This window comes from Rhinolophus sinicus, chromosome 15, assembly GCF_057876585.1.
Source record: "Rhinolophus sinicus isolate RSI-liver-muscle chromosome 15, RSI-T2T, whole genome shotgun sequence".
Taxonomy (NCBI): domain Eukaryota; kingdom Metazoa; phylum Chordata; class Mammalia; order Chiroptera; family Rhinolophidae; genus Rhinolophus; species Rhinolophus sinicus.
Genome location: NC_142515.1, coordinates 93,249,293 through 93,269,232, shown reverse-complemented (window position 1 = coordinate 93,269,232; position 19,940 = coordinate 93,249,293). Strand labels below are relative to the sequence as shown.

Here is a 19,940-nt window from a genome sequence, read left to right as displayed (position 1 = left end):
GAACCCTCATTTTGAAAAACGAGAGGGCTTTGCCCTACCAGACATTAAAACCTATTTTAAGTTTCAGTAATTAAAAGAATATGGGGCTTTGTAGGAACATATAGAAATGTCATGCAACAGAAGAGAACATTTAAACGAAATAGATTTTGTACATATGAATAGTGTAAATATGTAAGTATCTGTATAGATGAGGAACCATCTCAGGTCCATGTGGAAAACCTGGAATATTTTAACAAACGGTGTTGGACCAACTAGTTCAGCATTGAAAAAAGGTTAGATATCTAATTTCATATCATGAACTAAAACATTTGAATTAAATCATTTTAATTAAAAATGTAGACATTTCAAAAAATTATTATAAACTTGAGCTTTGACAATCTTGGACAGAAACAATCAAGCATAAATATGGGATTACATTAAAAATTTTTTTTTGCATGTCAAAGTGCCAGTCATTAAATCAGAAGGAAAAGAACAAACTGGGAACATATTTATTATATGACATATGATCTTACGTATAAAGTTCAGCAAAAGTTTATTTGATGTTTATTTTATGCCTACTATTTTTCAACCGCTGGGTTATGTATGCATTGTGGATAGAGGTGAATGGTAGCTATCTTACAAATTAAGGAGAAAAAGAAAAATACCTAAATTAAAAGCTAGCAAGGAACATCAAGAGTTAATTCAGGAAAAAATACAGTTAAGCAATCACATATTTTAAAAATCTGTGGTAGAAACAAGCACAGATGTATGTGTAAAATAAATGCACATGGAATAAACTAAAAGACAGATCCTTATGTTTAAGAAAAGCAAAACAAAATTTAGGTATTTAATATTTTTAAGTGGCACACTTAGATATTTGAATTCAATGTTGAATTTTTAAAGAAGTTGTAGAAAGAACCACAGGTATAACATAGATAAATTTAAAATGCAAAGAAATATTATATATAGTTCACCTATCTATGCATATTTGCATATTTATGTAGTAAATGAATAGATACATAGACTGAAGGAATACACAACAAATTCATCATTGCTGTCTTTGAAGAGAGAGAATGGAGAATGGGCTTGGTTGAGGATCAAATGGAATTCAAATTTATTTTATTTAAATAGATTAACTAACTAAATAAAGCATTGTTTTTATTTTATTTTTTAATGCAGTAAATAAAACAAATATTTTATGTTAAAAAAAAATCCCAACCACATTAGTCATCAAATAAATGCAAATTAAGGCAACTACGTAACATTTTCCCCTTATCGAGTTGGCAAACATTTTTTTTTAAACAAATAAAAATATCCAGGTTGGCAAAATTAGAAGAGAGTGGAAACTTTCTAACACTACTGTAGGAAGGTTGGTAGCTCCAGGCGAGTACCTTAATGGTAGAAGCCTTAAAAATGTATGTACCCCTTGCCCCAACAACTCTACTTTTAGGAATGTATACTCAGGAAATAGCTGAGTCTTCCTGAATGCTGTTTATTGGAGCACTGTCTATAGTAGTGACAAATTAAAAATGCCCTTAGTGTGCATTAGGGGTCTCATTAAATAAATAATAGGACATCCTTCCATGGAAACACTTTTTCGACATTAAAAGTAATGCTGTGCATAGATATTTAGTTACATGAAAGATGTCTGTGATATAGGTTTTAAAAAATAAGTTTAAAAACTGTATGCACAGTATGGTCCAATCTTTACATATATAGGAAAAAAGAATAGTCATGTAAAAAAACAAGAAAGGTAAGGAAGCCTGCATACCAAGAGGTTGACAGTGGTGGGTTTTGCGTATTGGTATTATTGTTTAAATTTTTTCCATTTTGCTTACTTATACAGTTGACCCTAGAACAACATGGGGGTTAGGGACACAGACCCCCAACACAGTAAAAAAATCTGCATATAACTTTTGACTCCTCCAATACTTCAGTCATCTCTCAGTACCTATGAAGGGATTGGTTCCAGGACCCCAATGGATAACAAAATCTGCTGATGCTCAAGTCCCTTGTATAAGATGGCATAGAACAATGCATACAGTCGGCCCTCTGCACCTGCGGATTCCCAATCATGGATCAAACATACTGTTTTTGAGCCATGGTTGGTTGAATCTGAGGATGCGAAACCCAGGGATACAGAGGGCCTACTGTATATTTATTGAAACAAATCCATGTATAAGTGGACCAGTGCAGTTCACAGGGTTGTTGAATCCATGTTGTTCAAGGGTCAACTGTATTTATTATTTTCTAATAAAATTAAGTAAGGTTTAATTAAAATTTGAAGGAAGAAACTATGATATAAAAAAATTGATCACAGATGTTTAAATACCGAAACAGCACACACTGGCAACTAATTCTTTGGGTACAAAGAAAGTGTTTCCAGCCAGGGAAGCAATGAGGCTTCCCCAGAAGACTGTCTTTGAGAAAGAAGGACCTGGGGAGGCAGTTGGGGTGAAAAAGGGGGGCGGGACGCAGTAGCTTATTCTCTCACAATCAGAGAAGAAAACAGAAAAATAAACCCTGTTCAGGATGCCTCAGGAGGCTATCACTCTCTAAAAACTTCTACCTTGAGGTTGTTGGGCCAAATGCGACTGAGGTTGGTGGAGATAAGTGGATGATGTTGTCCGTGGAGGGTTCTGGATGCCACAGGAAATGGATTGGTGATCACTTATCTTGCTTGCCCAACGAGCAGCCATGGAAAATTAGTTGGAAAGCTAATTTACAACCCGTTGAGACTCTTAGTCCAACAGCTGGAAAGGCAGAGGCTTCCTTAAGTGACTGAAGGTGGGACTGCTCTACCTCAGAGCTGGGGCCTACCTCAGTGAACCTGGAGAATCGTGACCTTCTCCCCAGGAGGTGACAGACAGAGGCCTCTCGGCGTTCCAGCCAGGCTGGCCTCCCGGGCCACACATTCTGAGGCTGTTGGGATCAGCTCCTCCAATCCCACATCCAATGCTTAGCTGCAGGCGAGTACGTCTTAGACCACTATAGGCCTAGAGAAAATACTCAGCTCCAGTGGTGAGGTGGAAAATATCATCTTGATTCTAGAAGAAAAGAAAAACTTGAAACCTGGAGAGCAGTAGTGAGGACAGAGTGAGCACGCAGGGTAGGTCTAAGAGGAGGTACATTGGACTCAGCCAGAAGACCTGCTTTCAGATGGACGCCGGCCGTGTCATCGATGACTTGTTTGCTCCTTTTTCAAGTCACCTAACCTCTCTGAGCCCCCTTTCTTCCTCTATAAAGCTCTGGTACTAATTACACTGTTACCCAGAGGTGTTTCCCTAATTTGGCTGAGCTGGAAAATCATGCTGGGCCCCATTCCAAACATACCAAATCATCCTCTTCTGGGAGGGTACAGGGATCTGTATTTTAAACAAAGAAATGAGTTTGGGAAACCTGAGTCCTGCTCATCAGACTGGTGGAGAGACTTTTCTGGTTTGTAAAGTACTCCACAACAAGGGGCAATTCTTTTTTTTTTTTTTTTTTTTAATTGGGTGGCAGTGTGTTTTTCCCAGGGCCCATCAGCTCCAAGTCGAGTCATTGTCCTTCAGTCTAGTTGTATAGGGCGCAGCTCAGCTCCAAGTCCAGTCGCCATTTTCAATCTAGTTGCAGGGGGCGCAGCCCACCATCCCATGATGGCAGCAACCTTGTTGTTCAGAGCTCACACTCGAACAAACTGAGCTAACCGGTGGCCCCCAAGGGGCAATTCTTATGAGATTGAGTCACTGCACCGCGAATACAACAGTGTTTACTCTTAGTTGGAACTTTCTAGAAGGAGACTCAAAAAGTAGGAAGTGGGAAGGGAGGCTCCAAAGAAACTCCTCTCCTGCCCTCATCCCACCACACACATCCTGCGGTCCATGGTCCAACCACTGATGGTTCCTGTATCCCAGGATACACCACCATAATAAACCCAAGCCTATTAGATGTAACTTACCTGATATAATTAGCCAAAATGCAGTAATCAGTTCCCCGTGGTGGTTGCTGCCAGGAACAGCATAAACAACATCAGGGCTCTGAAAAACAACACATTTTTTTTGCACATGTGACTTTGCAGGTCTATTTTCCTCCAACCATGATTTGCTAAGTACAGTTTGCTGCTTCGAAATTGAGAGACCACAGGAGACTATAGCTCATCAGGAAAGGTCCAATTGCCTCTGTCTGATTTGAGACCTACAGGCGACATGCCAGCCAAAGCGTGTGTGTGGGGGGAAGGTCCCTGCCTCCCCTCATAGACTTTTCCACAGAGAGCTGGCAATGAAGAAAAATAATCATGGTAGGGACACCCAGTGGAGCCACAGTTATTGTTTGTGCAGGTACTTCTTGGCTGTTTTTAGGAGGCAGGGAGAGAACGTTTGGACCATGGCATTTGGGGGTGGAATTGCAATTATCCATAGTTGTACAATCCACATCATCCACAGAAACCTGTGAAAAGTCATTGATGTGTGAGCCGATGGCAGGTCACCGAGGATATGGAGGTAGATGAGAACAGCTTTTCAGTGCTGTTCCTATGGTTCTTTGCAGAATCTGGGCTAAGCATTTGATTGCTGGTTAAGAAGTCCCCTGTAAGTTCTATCATGCTAGTAATTCAGTCATCTATTAAGCATGTAGGGTCAGGATCTGTCTCACTGAGCTCATATAATCACCACTTTGCCCATTATGATGGTTCTGTTAGTTAGTAACTCAACTTTATAGACGAGAATCCTGCTGCCTAAGGTCACCAAGCTAGGTCCAGTCCTAGCCCTTTTATTCCAAAATTGTGCTCTTAACCACTAGCCTGTGCTACTTACCAATATTGTCTCGCTTCTTAGAAGAAATCACACAAGGCCGTGTGTTTGGCTTCATTTTACTTGGCCAATGTGGATGGTCTCGGCTCTCGGGCTGTTACTCTGAGGAAATGCACAGGACAGGGGCCTGGCCCGTGAGTACGGAGGGGGCATGGAGGACGCCTTCCCTGTACCTGGTGTTCCAGACTGCACAGTGGGGTATTTCTATTTCTGCGTGATGTGATAGGCTTAGAGCCTATGAGGGGCTTTCATTTCCCTAGAAATAATAGAAAATATCCTCCCCATGAATAACTGAGGTTGCAGAAGGCAAAGGAATATGAGCTCCATTTTGTTATTAAACTTGAGAGAGCTTAGTATTGAAGTGGAAGACAGACCGTGACACAGTGGAGAGGCTGGATTTGAGGCCCAACTTTCCGGCACATCACTTAATCATTCTTTGCCTCAGTTTTCTAACAAAAAAATGAGAAAATATTTATTTTACTAGGAAGATGAAATGATACAGATTTGCAAATGTCTTATATTTTTGTAACACAAACATAATACATTTGCAAATCTATATAAAAATAGAGGCAGAAGTCACCACTGAAAGCAGATCAAAGGTTGGACTGTTTTGCATGTCTTCTCTTTTGTAAAAGGTGGATTCTTTTTGAAAGTCCTGCCACCTTGTGCCCTTAATATCTGGGTCTAGATTAGAAATCAGGTCTTTTTGTTTTGTTTATTTATTTATTTTTAAATCAAATGTATTGGGGTGACAATGGTTAGTAAAATTACATAGGTTTCAAGTGTACAATTCCATAATACATCATCTGTATATCACATTATGTGTTTACCACCCAGAGTCAGTTTTCCTTCCATCACCATATATTTGATTCCTTTACCCTCTTCTACCACCCCCCTCCCCCCTTACCCTCTGGTAATCACTGTTGTCTGTGTCTGTGAGTTTTTGTTTCTTTATTTGTTTGTCTTGTTCCTTTGTTGCTTTCAGTCTTATATCCCACATATGAGTGAAGTCATATTGTTCTCCACTTTTTCTGTCTGACTTATTTCGCTTAGCACGATAATCTCAGGATCCATCCATGTTGTCGCAAATGGCAGTATTTCATCTTTTCTTATGGCTGAGTAGTATTCCATTATGTGCATATACCACATCTTCTTTATACAATCATCTATTGACGGACACTTTGGTTGTTGCCATGTCTTGGCCACGGAAAATAAAGCTGCAATGAACATCGGAATACATATATCTTTATGGATAAATGTTTTCAGAATTTTTTGGGTAGATACCCAGGAGAGGGATTGCTGGGTCATATGGTAATTTTATTCTTAATTTTTTGAGGAACCTCCACATCCCCCGGCTGCACCAGTCTGCATTCCCACCAACAGTGTATGAGGGTTCCTTTTTCTCCACAGCCTCTCCAACACTTGTTATTTGTCTTGTTGATGAGAGCCATTCTAACTGATGTGAGGTGATATTGTGGTTTTGATTTGCATTTCCATAGTAGCTAGTGAAGTTGAGCATCTTTTCATATATCTGTTGGCCATTTGTATGTCTTCTTGGGAGAAGTTTCTTTTTATGTCCTCTGCCCATTTTTTAATTGGATTGTTTGTCTTTTTGTTGTTGTATGAGTTTCTTATATAGTTTGGATAGTAGCCCCTTATCAGAGGCATTGTTTGCAAATATCTTTTCCCATTCCATTGCTTGTCTCTTTGTTTTGTTGATGGTTTCTTTTGCTGTGCGGAAGCTATTTTGTTTGATACATAGTCCCATTCATTTATTTTAGCTTTTACTTCCATTGCCTTTGAGGTCAAAGTCATAAAATCCTGTTTGAACCCAAGGTCCTACAGAGTAACAGTAATCAAAACAGCATGGTATTGGCAGAAAAACAGACACACAGACCAATGGAGTAGAATTGAAAACTCAGAAATAAACCCACATAAATAGGGACAGATAATTTTTGACAAAGGAGCCAAAAACATAAAATGGAGAAAAGAAACTCTCTTCAATAAATGGTGCTGGGAAAATTGGAAAGCCACATGCAAAAGAATGAAACTAGACTGCTATCTGTCACCATGTACCAAAATTAACTCAAAATGGGTTAAAGACCTAAACATAAGACTTGAAACAATAAACTGGATAGAAGAAAGCATAGGCACTAAATTTTTAATTTGTTTTTCAATTAAAGCTGGCATACAATATTAGATTAGTTTCAGGTGTACAACATAGTGGTTAGACATGTATATACCGTACGAAGTGATCACCCCGATAAGTCTAGTACCCATCTGACACCACACATAGCTATCACAATATTATTGATTATATTCCCTTAGAAACTGGGGTTTTGCAGGTGACAGAGAAGGCCAAGGCAGCTGGAGAATATGGGATCTGCAGGTGGGGTGAAGGGGAAGCAGGTGTTCAAGGAAGAACGAAAGCAGCAGAAGAGAACCACTGGGCCCAGCTGGCCTAGGTGCACGCGGAACTGCTGCTTTCCAAACTGTGTGGTTGAACTTAGAAGTTGTCAAAACAGCTTGGCTAATCGAGATTCACTGAGAAGCCAAAGAATTCATGTTAACTAACCCCCTCCCCCAGAATACTTCTTATCTTTTACTTTAGCACAAACAAATGTATTTAGTTACCTCCCCTGTTCATTATTTGGAAGAAAGTGTTAACCTACAAGAAAATAGCCAAGAATAGGCAGCCGTTGGGAAGAGAAATGGGAGGCCTAGATTTTTCCATAAACTCCCAAATCATGCCCTGCACAACCTCCTCTCCAGGGCTCGGCGTGGAGTGTGAGGTCCTTCTTTGATAAAGCCGCACAGCACAGATGTGCAAGCTGGATGGAAAATGTTAATAGCTCATCCACTTCACGTTCTTTTTTTTTCTTTTCTTCCTTATAGCATTATCCTGGAAAAAAAAAATCCCATTTAAGAAATGAATCTGATTTTTAGTTAAAAATACCCAATTCAGACATCAAAAACTGGCCCGAGTACAATTGTTCCCTATTCACATTGGAAACAGGTTGAATCAATGGGCCTCCTGGTAGCCTGTAGTTTTACTGAAGTTGCCTCCACCCCCACCTCTTGTGAAATGCAGACCTGTCATTCAGCTGAGTCTAAGGAATGATGTCTCCATTGGCAGCCCCAGAATAGGGGTCTGCTCTTTCACTGGAGACATTTCAGCCCCTTAATGGCCTAATGCTCTCAGCTATAATATTCTAAATACACATTACAGAGCACACGAGCATATTCATAACTGTTCCATTGTGGCATTTAGATTTACCCTTGAAATTTATCTTTAATTTTTACAGTTGTCTCCTTAACCATGTATATTACTCCCTTCTTCAAACAATCTGTCTTGCTGCTGCAGTTTTTCTTGACACCAAAGCGTAATTAAATATTAAATTAATATTTCATTTAAAATTAAATATCAAAGGCTTCTGTCTAATCTTTCACTTGTGCACTGCTGGTTCTCACCTCGTGTTCCCATTCCTATATCCACAAAGGCAGGTACCACCTCTTCATAATGTGTTCCTATATTATCTTTGTCCTGTTTTTTTGTTGTTTTTTTAAATTGGCGACACTGAACTTTTGATACGTGGAAACAAATGGATGTAGGGAGAGATTTTAATGTAACAAAGGTAAAAGACAACTTAATTCAATAGCCTATGGCTTCAGCCCCACCCATCTCCACTTTTCAAAGAAGAATTTCACTGCACCAAATAAATAATAGCCTTAGAATCATATAATATAAGAGCTTACAAGTGAGTCTCCAAGGCAATTTAACCCAAACTTTTGTCTTTGCAGGAAAGAAACTAAAGTCCACCTAGCCTGGAAGGTGACATCTTTAGTCAGGGTTTGGAACTAAGGCAAATCCCAGGCTGGACCAGTTTTATCTCTACCGCACCATCAACTACTATGAAACAAATGTAACTAGGGAGCATTAAAATGTTAACTGCATATAGCCTTTGAATGTTGGACACATGAGGAGTAGGACAGAAGGTAGATGATTGGCTGAGGACATTGGGAGAAAGAGGAGGGAGAGAAAGAGAGAGGAGCCAAACTCATAGGACAAGGAAGGCAGATGTCACAGAATCAAAGCACTTCGAAGACACAGACGCTGTGAGGGAAGAGCAGAATGGAGAGTCCTCAAGTGGCGTGAGGGCGGGAGCTAATCTGTGGACATTTAAATTCCTCCCAAGCTAGGCTATTTTACGCCTTCCTGTCCTGACAACGGAGTAACTGTCTGTGACCAGAGCCACATGGAGGGGTGTCCCTGAGGCGTGTTTTCTCCTGTGCTTGCATAACCAAGTCCGTCTTCTCATCTGGTATTTATTTGGCAGTTGCATTACATAGATCTTAGGTTTCTTGAGCAGGATTCTTTTTCATTGTTTTCTTTATTCTTGGAGAAGGCTGGGATTTAATGTCAGGACTGGAGAGATCCTCTCGTTCCATGGGCTAGACCCCTGTGTGGACGGTGGGTTCTGTGCATGTCTGATGAAAGTAAAGCTCCTTGACTGCCGGTAAATGCACGTATGTACAAACACACAGCTAGGCTCAGACTTTCTAGATTTTCATGGGCCTCTTGATGGCCATCTACAGACTCCATGATGACCCTAGGCTCCAATTGAAAGCTTACTAGTGAGGAAAGCTGAATCCTAGGTTGATCTGTGATCAGAGGGCAGCCCGATTGAGCCCTCGGATCTTCCCCTCAGTCCATCATCTTACTCGTCTCCTCTCAAAGCAAAAGAACTCCATAGGCCCTTGATGTTGCCATCTTTGTGAACAGACTCCTATTGGTCAAGGACATAAGTGACCTTCTGCCTGCAATGTCAATGCTGTCTTTGTTTGGGGTTGACCAAAACTCTAACAAAAAGTCCCCGTGCCATGTTAGCCAGTGTCCTGTTTTATTTTTGGGAAACAGAAGAGGAGTCAAAAGCTGGGCTAAGCATTATCTGATCTCTGCGCCTCCTCTTAAGGAAAGGGAAAAAAAATCATACAGAATTTATACATCTCACCGACCCTTTGGGAATATTAATATTGAACACCAGCCAGCTTTTTAAAAATGAGTGGTTCCCAGTAGGTATTTTTAGTTAAATACTATTTACTTATAAAGGAAATAGTTTATACATTGCCTATAGTTTACATCTATTTGTTGGGTCCAAGGTATGTAAGGAACCTCATATCTTCTACCCACAACCAAAATGAGAAATGACACATACGATCCAGGCTCTCAGGAGAAATATTATGAAATCTCAAGGTATTGATGAAAGTTTTTCCAAGGCTGATCCAAATGGGATTTAGATTCTGTGGCAGTTGAAATGTGTATTATTAAACTCCTTAAGCAAACCCGAATGACTCCCAGTGGAGGATTAAGACATTCTATGTATAGCAAAGGCGAAATTCTCATGTCTGAGTTTTCTCTATTGAATTCCCCCTTGATTACCTTCTGTAATATTTAACTTCATGCCATGCCATAATTATTTAATAAAAGGTAAATATAAATTATATTTCAGTGGGGATATGACCTTTTACCTTAATGTTATGTTACTAAAGAAAGACATAGATAAATAGAGCCTAAGATCGAAGCGTATTTTTAATTTACTCCGTTTTTGCCTTGCTAGCATTTCTCTGTGTCCCTGTCAGCCATGGGGTTGGCAGAACCTCACAGCCCTCTGCACTCCATGTGGTGGGAGAGGTTGTAAATTCACACTGATGATGGCGGTTAATGATCTGGTTGGCCCTTAGAGACAGTCTTGGTGCTGGTCTTGGGCACCTCATTAGCTAATTGAGGTTTACTTGGCTCACACCAGGCCTGAAACAAGAGAACACCCAGGGAGGTGGGGCGGGGGAAGCTGGGATTCAAGATGAGGCTGAATCTATAGGATGCAAAACAACTGGTCAGTTGGGAAGTCAATTTGGAACCGTGGTAAAAGTTGTCTGATCCAGCTTTGATGCTTTAAAGGCCAAGCACTTGTGGGATTAACTGACTTATCCTCTGATGGTTTGGTGTCGACTACACACTTTCAACTTCATGATTTTTACTTCAGAAGTACACTTGATTAAATGGAATTGTGTGTGTGTGTGTACATGGGTGTGATTATTCCGTGTCCATATAGGTGACAGTGTGTTTCACTACGGCTTTCTCATCTTGGATGTGCACATAGCCCATCCCCCAGTTTACGCCTATCAAATTTGACAGGGGACTGCCAGAAAAAACAAATCAAAAAACAAAACAAAACAAAACAAAAAACCCACTCAACATAAGAAATAGCTGGGTATGCCTAATCTATGTATCCAGTTTAAAATATGAATGCAGGGCTGACCCAATGTGGTCAAGATTACCTGCTGTTTCAGATTCAGGTGAGGAGGGGAGGGCAGGCACGATAAACCAGACACTGCTCTTGTGTCCCGGTGGCTTTCCATCTAATAGGGGAGAACAGTGGGTACAAATGTGGGATAAATCCTGTAAAAGAGAAAGTCCTCTCCATTCCACCTTTGTGTACTGATTAGAGCCTAGCTTTAGGGAATTCCTCTGCCAGCAGCAGGAAGGACTGAGGAATAAAGAGACAAGTGGAGCCGTGGGTGGACACTAGGCTCCAGTGAGAGGGGGTGAGACCTTGCCTGAGGGAGTAGCCATGCATATGGGAAGGAGGGACCAGGGCAGTAATGGAGATAGTGGGGGACCTTGGGGAGGAGTGGTTAGGTTTTCTTCTTTACGGGATACTCCCTTACTTTACTGTCAGCACACTGTGAGCACACCCATATCCATAATTTCCGTTTTCTCCGGATTGGAAAATCGGCACCTTAGGTAACAAAATGGTGCACATTTGAAAAAAGACGAGGCAATGATGGATTTAGAGCATTTTGTCACCAAGTCTGTTCACCCTGCAGCACCGGGCAGCTGTTTGTGTTTGCTGATTGATACCAAATGGGGCCTCCTCCCACACTCACTGACTGAGAGGGCAGGCAGACCAGGCAAGGCTTCCTCTCCAGGTCTGCAGTGCTTTGCTGGAGGCTGGGGAGGAAGCACAGCACCACGAGGGGTGGGAGGGGGTGCAGGGAGGGGGTGAGAGGAAGCCGAGGTGGCACAGCCACTTTTCAACACTTTCTCTGCTCTTCACCAGCTCCTGTTGTGTAGTTACGCGCAGAGGAGTAGCTTTTGGCCCAGGGGGTTGCTGGCATGCCTGGCTGGGGCTTGGAACAATATCTCTAGTTCTATAGCAAGAAAAATTAAGGCTGTTGGCCTTGGATTTGAGAAGCTGGGGTACAGATTCCACCTTCACTGCCTGGAACTGCACTTAAAATGGGATAAAGCCCACGTCGTGGGGTCGTCATGAGGATAAATGAGCTAATGTGTGTAAAAGGTTTAGCGTAGTACCTGTAACACGGTAAGCCTTTGGTAAATTCCAACAATGGTAATGACAACTTTCATTATTGAATATTACAGCCAGTAAAAATCCTGTTATTAAAGAAAAAAACTTCAGAAATTGCTGTTATTATAATTATTATAAGTGGGAAAAACAACTTTACGGAATGATTCCAATTATATACCCAGGTCTTCTTACATCTGTTTCAGGGTAAGTGTAAGAATATATCAACGGGTGTTTTCAAGAAAACATAAAAGTAAGGGAAATCTAGTATTCATGTTTGAAACTAGGCGGGTGCCATCAATATGCCTGAAATTTTGTGCCATTGTACTGTTGTGTGCAGACAGGGTTGTGTTGGTGGATATATGAAACCCTCATCCTTCCCCTCCTGGAGAAGAAGAGTAAGGCTTGGAAATAATGGAGGAGACCCCAAAAAACTCCATAGGCCTCCTCTGTCCTCACCTCAAAGAGAGACAATAGGAATGAAAGCAGAAACCGGATCTTGAATGGAAAAAGAGTATATATACTTAACAATCTGTATCCAGGGAAGTTGTCATTTATGTATGAGGAAAACAGAAAGATATATAAGGGCCTGGACAGAGTTCAGATCTTATTCTTACTGATGTAACCTGAGTGTGAGAGAGTTTAATCAATGAAGACAAGAATGAAAAAGTTATGCTATTACAGGACTATTGGGGCAGCAGAGAAAGCAGTTAAATATACAATATCTAAATTATTGTAAATACCATGATGAAGCTTAATGTAACTATGAAAATTAATCTCTAAAAGATGCAGATCATAGAAAATCTAGCAATAGTAACATTAGCTGAATGATGATAAACTACCAACAAAAATGTAAAAGTGGAGAGAATGAGGTGAAGAAAAGTAAGCAACATTCTTTAAATGTAGTTGGGCTCAACAAACTCAAATAATTAGAAAAAGTAAAATATTTTTGTAATAAATCTAAAGATATAGCTTTAAGTTAAAATAGGACGTGTATCTCCCTAATCACTAGAGGAAAATATATACATTAAAAACAATTAGAAATACAAGGAGACTGTGGAAGGATAAATTTGTAGTAGCAATTAGGTATAAAATATGTTAAATAATATGATCAAACAGATATATTAATACATTTAAAGCATTACCCATGGAACACATACAAGACTAATACATATTAATTCACAAAAAACTTAATAGATTCCAAAAGGCAGATGTTCTGCAAGTCACCTTTTTTTAATCCAGTGCAATTAACTAGAATAAATAATTAACAATTCAATGCCCAAACACCTGGAAATTTTGGGATATTCTCTTTAGAACCAAAGGAAGACAAAAATTAGAAATATGACTATTCAGGAAGTTACAACAAAGGGGGAGAAGGGGAGAACCATAAATAGGAGATTAGAATTTTAAACAAATTACTATGTATAATTGATGCTAAAACATTTAAAATCTTGATTAAATGTGTGGTTTCCTAGAAAAATACCAATGATATTGAGAAATAAAGAATCAATCCAAGGATTCTGATTGGCACTCTGGTGGACAATTCACTGAGAATCGCATGGGCTTAGGGTATCTTGAATAGGAGGAGTCTATGGGCCATCCGCGTGGAAATTTCCAGCCATTACTTGGATGGATAAGGCTAAATCTTTGGCAAGCTTTCTGGATTGAAGATAAAGACTTATAATAGTCAGCACGTAGCTTGACATGGAAATCATGGGGGAACTAATGAAGTTTCCAAGGGAGAATGTATAGCCAAGGAGAAAACTGTTGCCTTGGCAACAAACGTGAGGACTATTAGCATTTGCAAGATGCTCTGAAGAAGAACAGTCCTCTAAGCACGCTGAGATGGCATGGCCAGAGAGGTCAGAGGGAAACAGGGCAGTGCACATTAAGGAAAGCCAATGGGTGGAAGTATTTCCAGCAGGAGAGTATTTCCAGGGTCAATTTCTAACTTGAGTTTAAGGTAAGAAAGGAAAAGTTCCTCTTGGTTTGGCTAAACTGTTATTGGTGACCTTAACAAAAGCAATTTCACTGGGGTTCTTTCAAACTTTTAGTCAAGAGGCAATATCCATGCTATATAAGTTTTATAGAGCATAGGGTAAAATATAGAAAGCTTCTCAATATTTTTGAAAGGTGGTATAAAATAAAATCAACCAGAAGCTGTGTAGCACCATACACATAATCCCAGTTATTAATATGGACACATGAATTCCTAGCAACAATAACTACCACTTGTTGAGTGTACACATTGTGCCAGGCACTATTTTCCATAACCTAATCCTCACACCCGCAGACTTAAGAAAATATTTGAATTCAGACATATACTAAGCAAATTATATACCCCACCCATGACTAAACATTTAATTGTGAAATATTGGGAAATCTATTATAAAATACAATATAAATTGGTGAAAGGAGAAAATTCATATGATTGTAATTTTCTGAAATTCTAACAATACTTGATAGAAATCCTTATTGAAGCATGATAACTAGTACCATCTCAAATAGCCAACAAGGCATTTGGTAATGCAAGGTTAGTGTCATTGTAATTTAGAGGAAATCAAGCAAGAATACTCACCATCATCCTCATTTTTAGATACTGTTTGGGAAGTTTTAGCCAATGTAAGAATGGAATTAAAAGAACTAAATGAGATGAATATACCTATCAAAAGGAGACAAATGATCATTACATGTAGATGCTATTAATGTACAAGCTTAAGAATGAGCAGAAAAGAATTATGACACCTGTCAGGGGTTTGGTTACAAAATAATAGATAGCTACAATTGGTTAAGATCTTTTATGTGCCAAGAACGGTGCTGGGGGCATTATATAAATTGTTTCATTTCATTTTGACAGCAAACTCATTGGATGGATTTTAAACAGGAGCTCTCAGAAATTAATGGTAGAGCTGGAAATCAAATCCCAGATCTACTTGACTCTAAAGCTGATTCTCTTAATGACATATCATATATTGCCACACACTATTCTCACATACACTGCCTGCACAGAGATATAAAAACCTAGTGTGTTTCTAGGTTCAAGGAAAACTCTTGGAAAATGTGATGAAAGGGTAATAATCATATTCACAATTAAAATAAGAAGTTATTTTGAAATACATAGCAAAAAAAATAAAAATGAACAATAAAAAACATATCACTTATATGATGAACAGTACTCATTTTACTAGTGGACCTAAAGAAGAATTCATATATGACCACTGTATACTGGAAGCTGAATAATATTGAATGTCAACTGTAATTGAATATATATATAGTCACAGGATGTGGCTTACAGCATAGGGAATAGAGTCAATGGAATTGTAACAGCTGTATACAATGTCAGAGGGGTAGTAGATTGGGGGAGGGGGTTATCACTTTGTGAGGGGTGTAAATGTCTAACTATTACATTGTTTTGTACATCTGAAACTAATAATAATAATCAAAAGAATTCATATATGTATGAATATGTACATACAGACACACACTGTGTACGTGTTTGTGTGTGTGTATGTGTGTGTGTACGTGTGTCTACTTACCGGATTTTGGAGTTGGGATGGTCTTTCTACATGTAGTACCTAAGGACAAATTGGGATATGATATTGTAACACGGTGACAGTCAGAGTTAAAAATATTAATACAGAAAGTGTTTTTAAAAGTAACGAAAGAAAAAGGCTACTCCCCAATAGAAAAGAGAGCAGAAACTATTTATCAGCAGTTCATAAGAGAAGACATTAAAATCATCAGCAAGTATAAGAAAACAATTTTCAACCTCACTGATGAATAACGTTAATGTAAGCTAAAATGACCACGTGCATTGCTGAAGAGAATATAAATTTGTACATTCTTCTGAGGAGTGATTAGACAGTATATGTGAAAAGCCTTAAATATAATCATAATTTTTGGTCTAGTAATTCTAATTCTTGGAATTTTCCGATTGAAAGAATTAAAGTTAAATGCAAAGGATAATTATTGCTCTGATTTTTATAATAGTGAGAAATTAGGATCATGTTAAATACCAAACGTTAGGAAGCCATTTAAATAAATTATAGGCTATGTCATGGAAAAATATGCAGGAATTTTAAATAATGTTATAAAAGAATATTTAATACCTGGGGAAAAGTTTGATATATTGTTAAATGGATAAAAAGTAGGTTGTATAACAGTGTGAATAGTATGTCTTTGAATAATTTTAAGTATGTGTGTGTATTAAATTTGGAAAGCTATAAGCAAAAATGTTAACTCAGATCATCTCTAAAATGGGTAGTTTTATTTTTACTTCTCTATTTAAATGTTTTTATATTTTTAAAATAAAAGATGTTGTTTTCTTAGAATAATAGCAACATATATTCATAAACCAAGAATGCAAAAAGGAAGATTTAAAAAGAAAATACATCTCCTGCGCTTATTGCTGCCTCAAGGGAGTGCAGTGATTATTTTAGTTATTGTATCTGTTTCCTTTTTTCTGATCATGCATTAATTTTAAAACCATAAAATTTAAACCACAAACTTAAAAAGTAAAGGAAGAGAGGAAGAAGGATAAAGGATAAAGGAATCAACTCTGAAAACTCTTTAGTACAGTAGAAATGCTGAAGTATGTCATTCATTCATTCATTCATTCGTTTATTCACTCAGTCACTCACTGTATAATTGTTGACACGAAGTGCCTACTATGTGCCAGGCACTGACTTCAACAGTGAGAACACAGTGGCCAAGTCAAACAAGTATGAGTTCTGCTCCTATGGAACTTAGAGTATATGATGGAGCCTGACATTAAACAAATGTTCATGCAATGAAATATAATTGGAAATTCTGAAAGTGTATTATGCATAGCAACAGAGTTTATGAAAATAAACTCACAGAAGGTATATATATATATATATAACAAAAGATGAATACAAATCTCGTTTGACTTGGTTACCATCAGCGTCCAGGCACTACTGATTATGGCGAACTACTCCTTGAGCAACATTAACCAAAGTGTCTACTTGTATACATTTTCTTGGCACCTCTCACACACACACACATGAACACAAATGTAAATATTTAAGAGAATAATTAAAACAAGTGATATTTAGGAGAAGAAGTAATAGTCATAGTCATACTTGGGAAAGAAGGGAAATGCATGTGAAGATAGTTTATTGTCTTCGTAAGAAACTGGGATATGGTTAATTGTGTAATATTTCTGATTATGTTAGCGTGAGCAGGAAATTATAAGTGTGTGCACTTAAGGCAAAAATGATAAAATAATTGTAATAATCCTAAAATATTGAAATATTATTCTAGTGGTAAGACATGAAATGACTATTAACTGCAAACTTATAAGTGTGAATTAATCAATGTCAGTAGCAGAAATCTTTAACTGATTGTATCCAGTATGCATAAATTCTTAGATAATATCAGAACCTTTCTATTACCTGTGGAAGACTTAATTAGAAGCTTTTTCTGTGGCCAGGATACATACTCAAAAAGGAGACTTGTATTTTTCAGCATTAAACGAACCCACCATCGACTATGGCTTCCAGAGGCTGCAGAAAGTCATCCCTAGGCATCCTGGAGATCCTGAGAGATTAGCTAAGGTAAAACGCTTTGGAAATTGACATGTGGAAACCTTTTTGTAGGGTCTCAGCAAATTTACATCAATCCAGCAACTTAAATTCCTTGAAAATTAAATTAGGCCTTGAAATTTGGCTAAGCTTTAGATACAAGGTGCACATAAAATATCTACTAACTATGAAATATATTATGATTAATCTCTGTGGAAATATGGAATCTGAAAATTTGTGCTTATAAAACAGATACACTATGAATATTCAGCTTATAAAACACTGCCAACATTATGAAAATAAATAATTGTGTAATTGCCTAAAAGTGTAAGTTCCCACTCCTTTGTATTTAAATATAATTTTATTTACCGATAATTGAAGGGGCACATTAATCCACAATCAAGTATTCATCGAGGGCCTACTATTTACATAGGCATTTAATAAAGTGAAAAACACCTTTATCTAAAATTTCTATGAAATGCATCACTTTTAAGGGAACTTGCTTATGAAAATTATATCATGAATCTGGTGCATTATTTTAGCTTTCTTTTTTAAAAAAAATACATCAATTTATTGGGCATTCTATTAATGAGGAAGCATTGAATTTTAACATTTGTATTTGCATTTTAAGCACACACATTATAATATGCCATGTTCTGTTTTCTGTACTGTGAGTAAAATTCAAGTACCACAGTTGCCTCTATATCACACCACACCTTTATTTTCCACTTGGAAAAATCCCCAGTCCCATCATTAAATTAGATGATATCTGGAAAGTAGGTTAATAGCAATTTAAAAGGCTGTTAAAAACAGGAGGTGGAAAAGACAAAATGAGAGGAAAGGGATTACTGAATACTAATTCTCTCTGGTTAAAGTGAACAGGAGGGAATATTATTGAAAGAATTCATCTTCACTAGAATAAAATTTTGCGGAAGGCATTGCCAAGATAATTTCAGTACTATGGACAACTCCTTGGCAAGCAGCTAACCACAAGTGCATCAATCATTTTAAGAATACTTGGTTAATTAGGGTACCAGATTTTTTAATGGAATGGTCTGAGAGTAGTTCTTAATAAAACTTTCATGACTTTTATTAATTTTAACCAACTCCACCCTCAAGTTGGTTGTTTTTGTAGCACAACCATTTATGGAACCGTTTTATCTAGATGAATTCCATGTAGATACATATTTATAGAAGGATTTATATGTATGATTATATTCTACCTCTCAAGCCACATATAGGACCTCTTGGCTAGTTATTTACATTTTGGGGGGATGTCTGGACTTGTTATTTTTATACGACATTTTTCCTTTGTGTTTACCATTTGGGGTTTTTTTCTTTGCGTATACCCAACCCTTTCTTTTCTTTTCCTAGGAAATGCTGTTGAAAAGAGCTGCAGATCTAGTGGAGGCCCTCTATGGGACACCACACAATAACCAGGTTAGACTCTCACATCTTGCACTCTGTTGAGTTTGATTCTTCGTGATGGATAAAACGCTCACCTCCACCTGCCATTTTGTAGGACATCATTTTGAAGCGAGCTGCAGACATTGCTGAAGCCCTGTACAGTGTCCCCAGGAATCCCAGCCAGATCCCAGCTCTTTCCAGCTCTCCAGCTCACAGTGGCATGATGGGCATCAACTCTTATGGCAGCCAACTTGGGGTCAGCATCTCAGAGTCCACACAGGGAAATAACCAAGGTACGACTTTTCTCAGAGTCAAAAGTCAAACATCTTATAGATTTAAAAGATTGTTTCTGCTGGAGCAGAAGGAGTTAAAGCTGGATTTGTATACCATCAAAAGAGTGTATCCCCAGATAAGCAATATAATCATATACTATTGAGTTCTCTCAATATTATAGGTGGTATATTGTTAGAGTTTGAGCTTTTAACATACCAGATAGAATCCCTTTAACTGGAAATACTTAAGTACAAGATTGAGTATTAGGAATTTAGGAGGGTTTAGGCCTAATGAAACTAGATTTACAGGTGTTATTTGAGCAAAATTTACACTTCTGCTATTGTGATCACCAGATTGAATGGTGGAAAGAAGCTGAATTATTGCCATTATCACTTACTATCTCCAACTCTCCCTTCCTAGTAACCAAGGTGAAGGGCTTGGGTTTATTTGGTAACTTCTGTTTGTGTATTATCTCATATACAAATGTATAGCAAGAAATGTATAGCAACAAACAGTTAACTGTGCTTTTCCATGTAAAGTATATCACGTAAAAATTTGGGGCATTGAAGTTGATTTTATAA

The 19,940-nt window shown here is 38.1% G+C and overlaps 1 protein-coding gene across 1 annotated transcript in view; it reads left to right on the top strand.

Annotated features, from left to right (window-relative positions):
* EBF2 (EBF transcription factor 2) overlaps positions 1–19,940 on the top strand; it is a 186,993-nt gene that overhangs the window by 150,923 nt on the left and 16,130 nt on the right. The window contains exons 11-13 of the mRNA XM_019714882.3: positions 17,624–17,712; positions 19,054–19,119; positions 19,202–19,379. Of these exons, the coding sequence (XP_019570441.1) occupies positions 17,624–17,712; positions 19,054–19,119; positions 19,202–19,379 (333 nt within the window). The remainder of the gene's footprint in view (positions 1–17,623; positions 17,713–19,053; positions 19,120–19,201; positions 19,380–19,940) is intronic.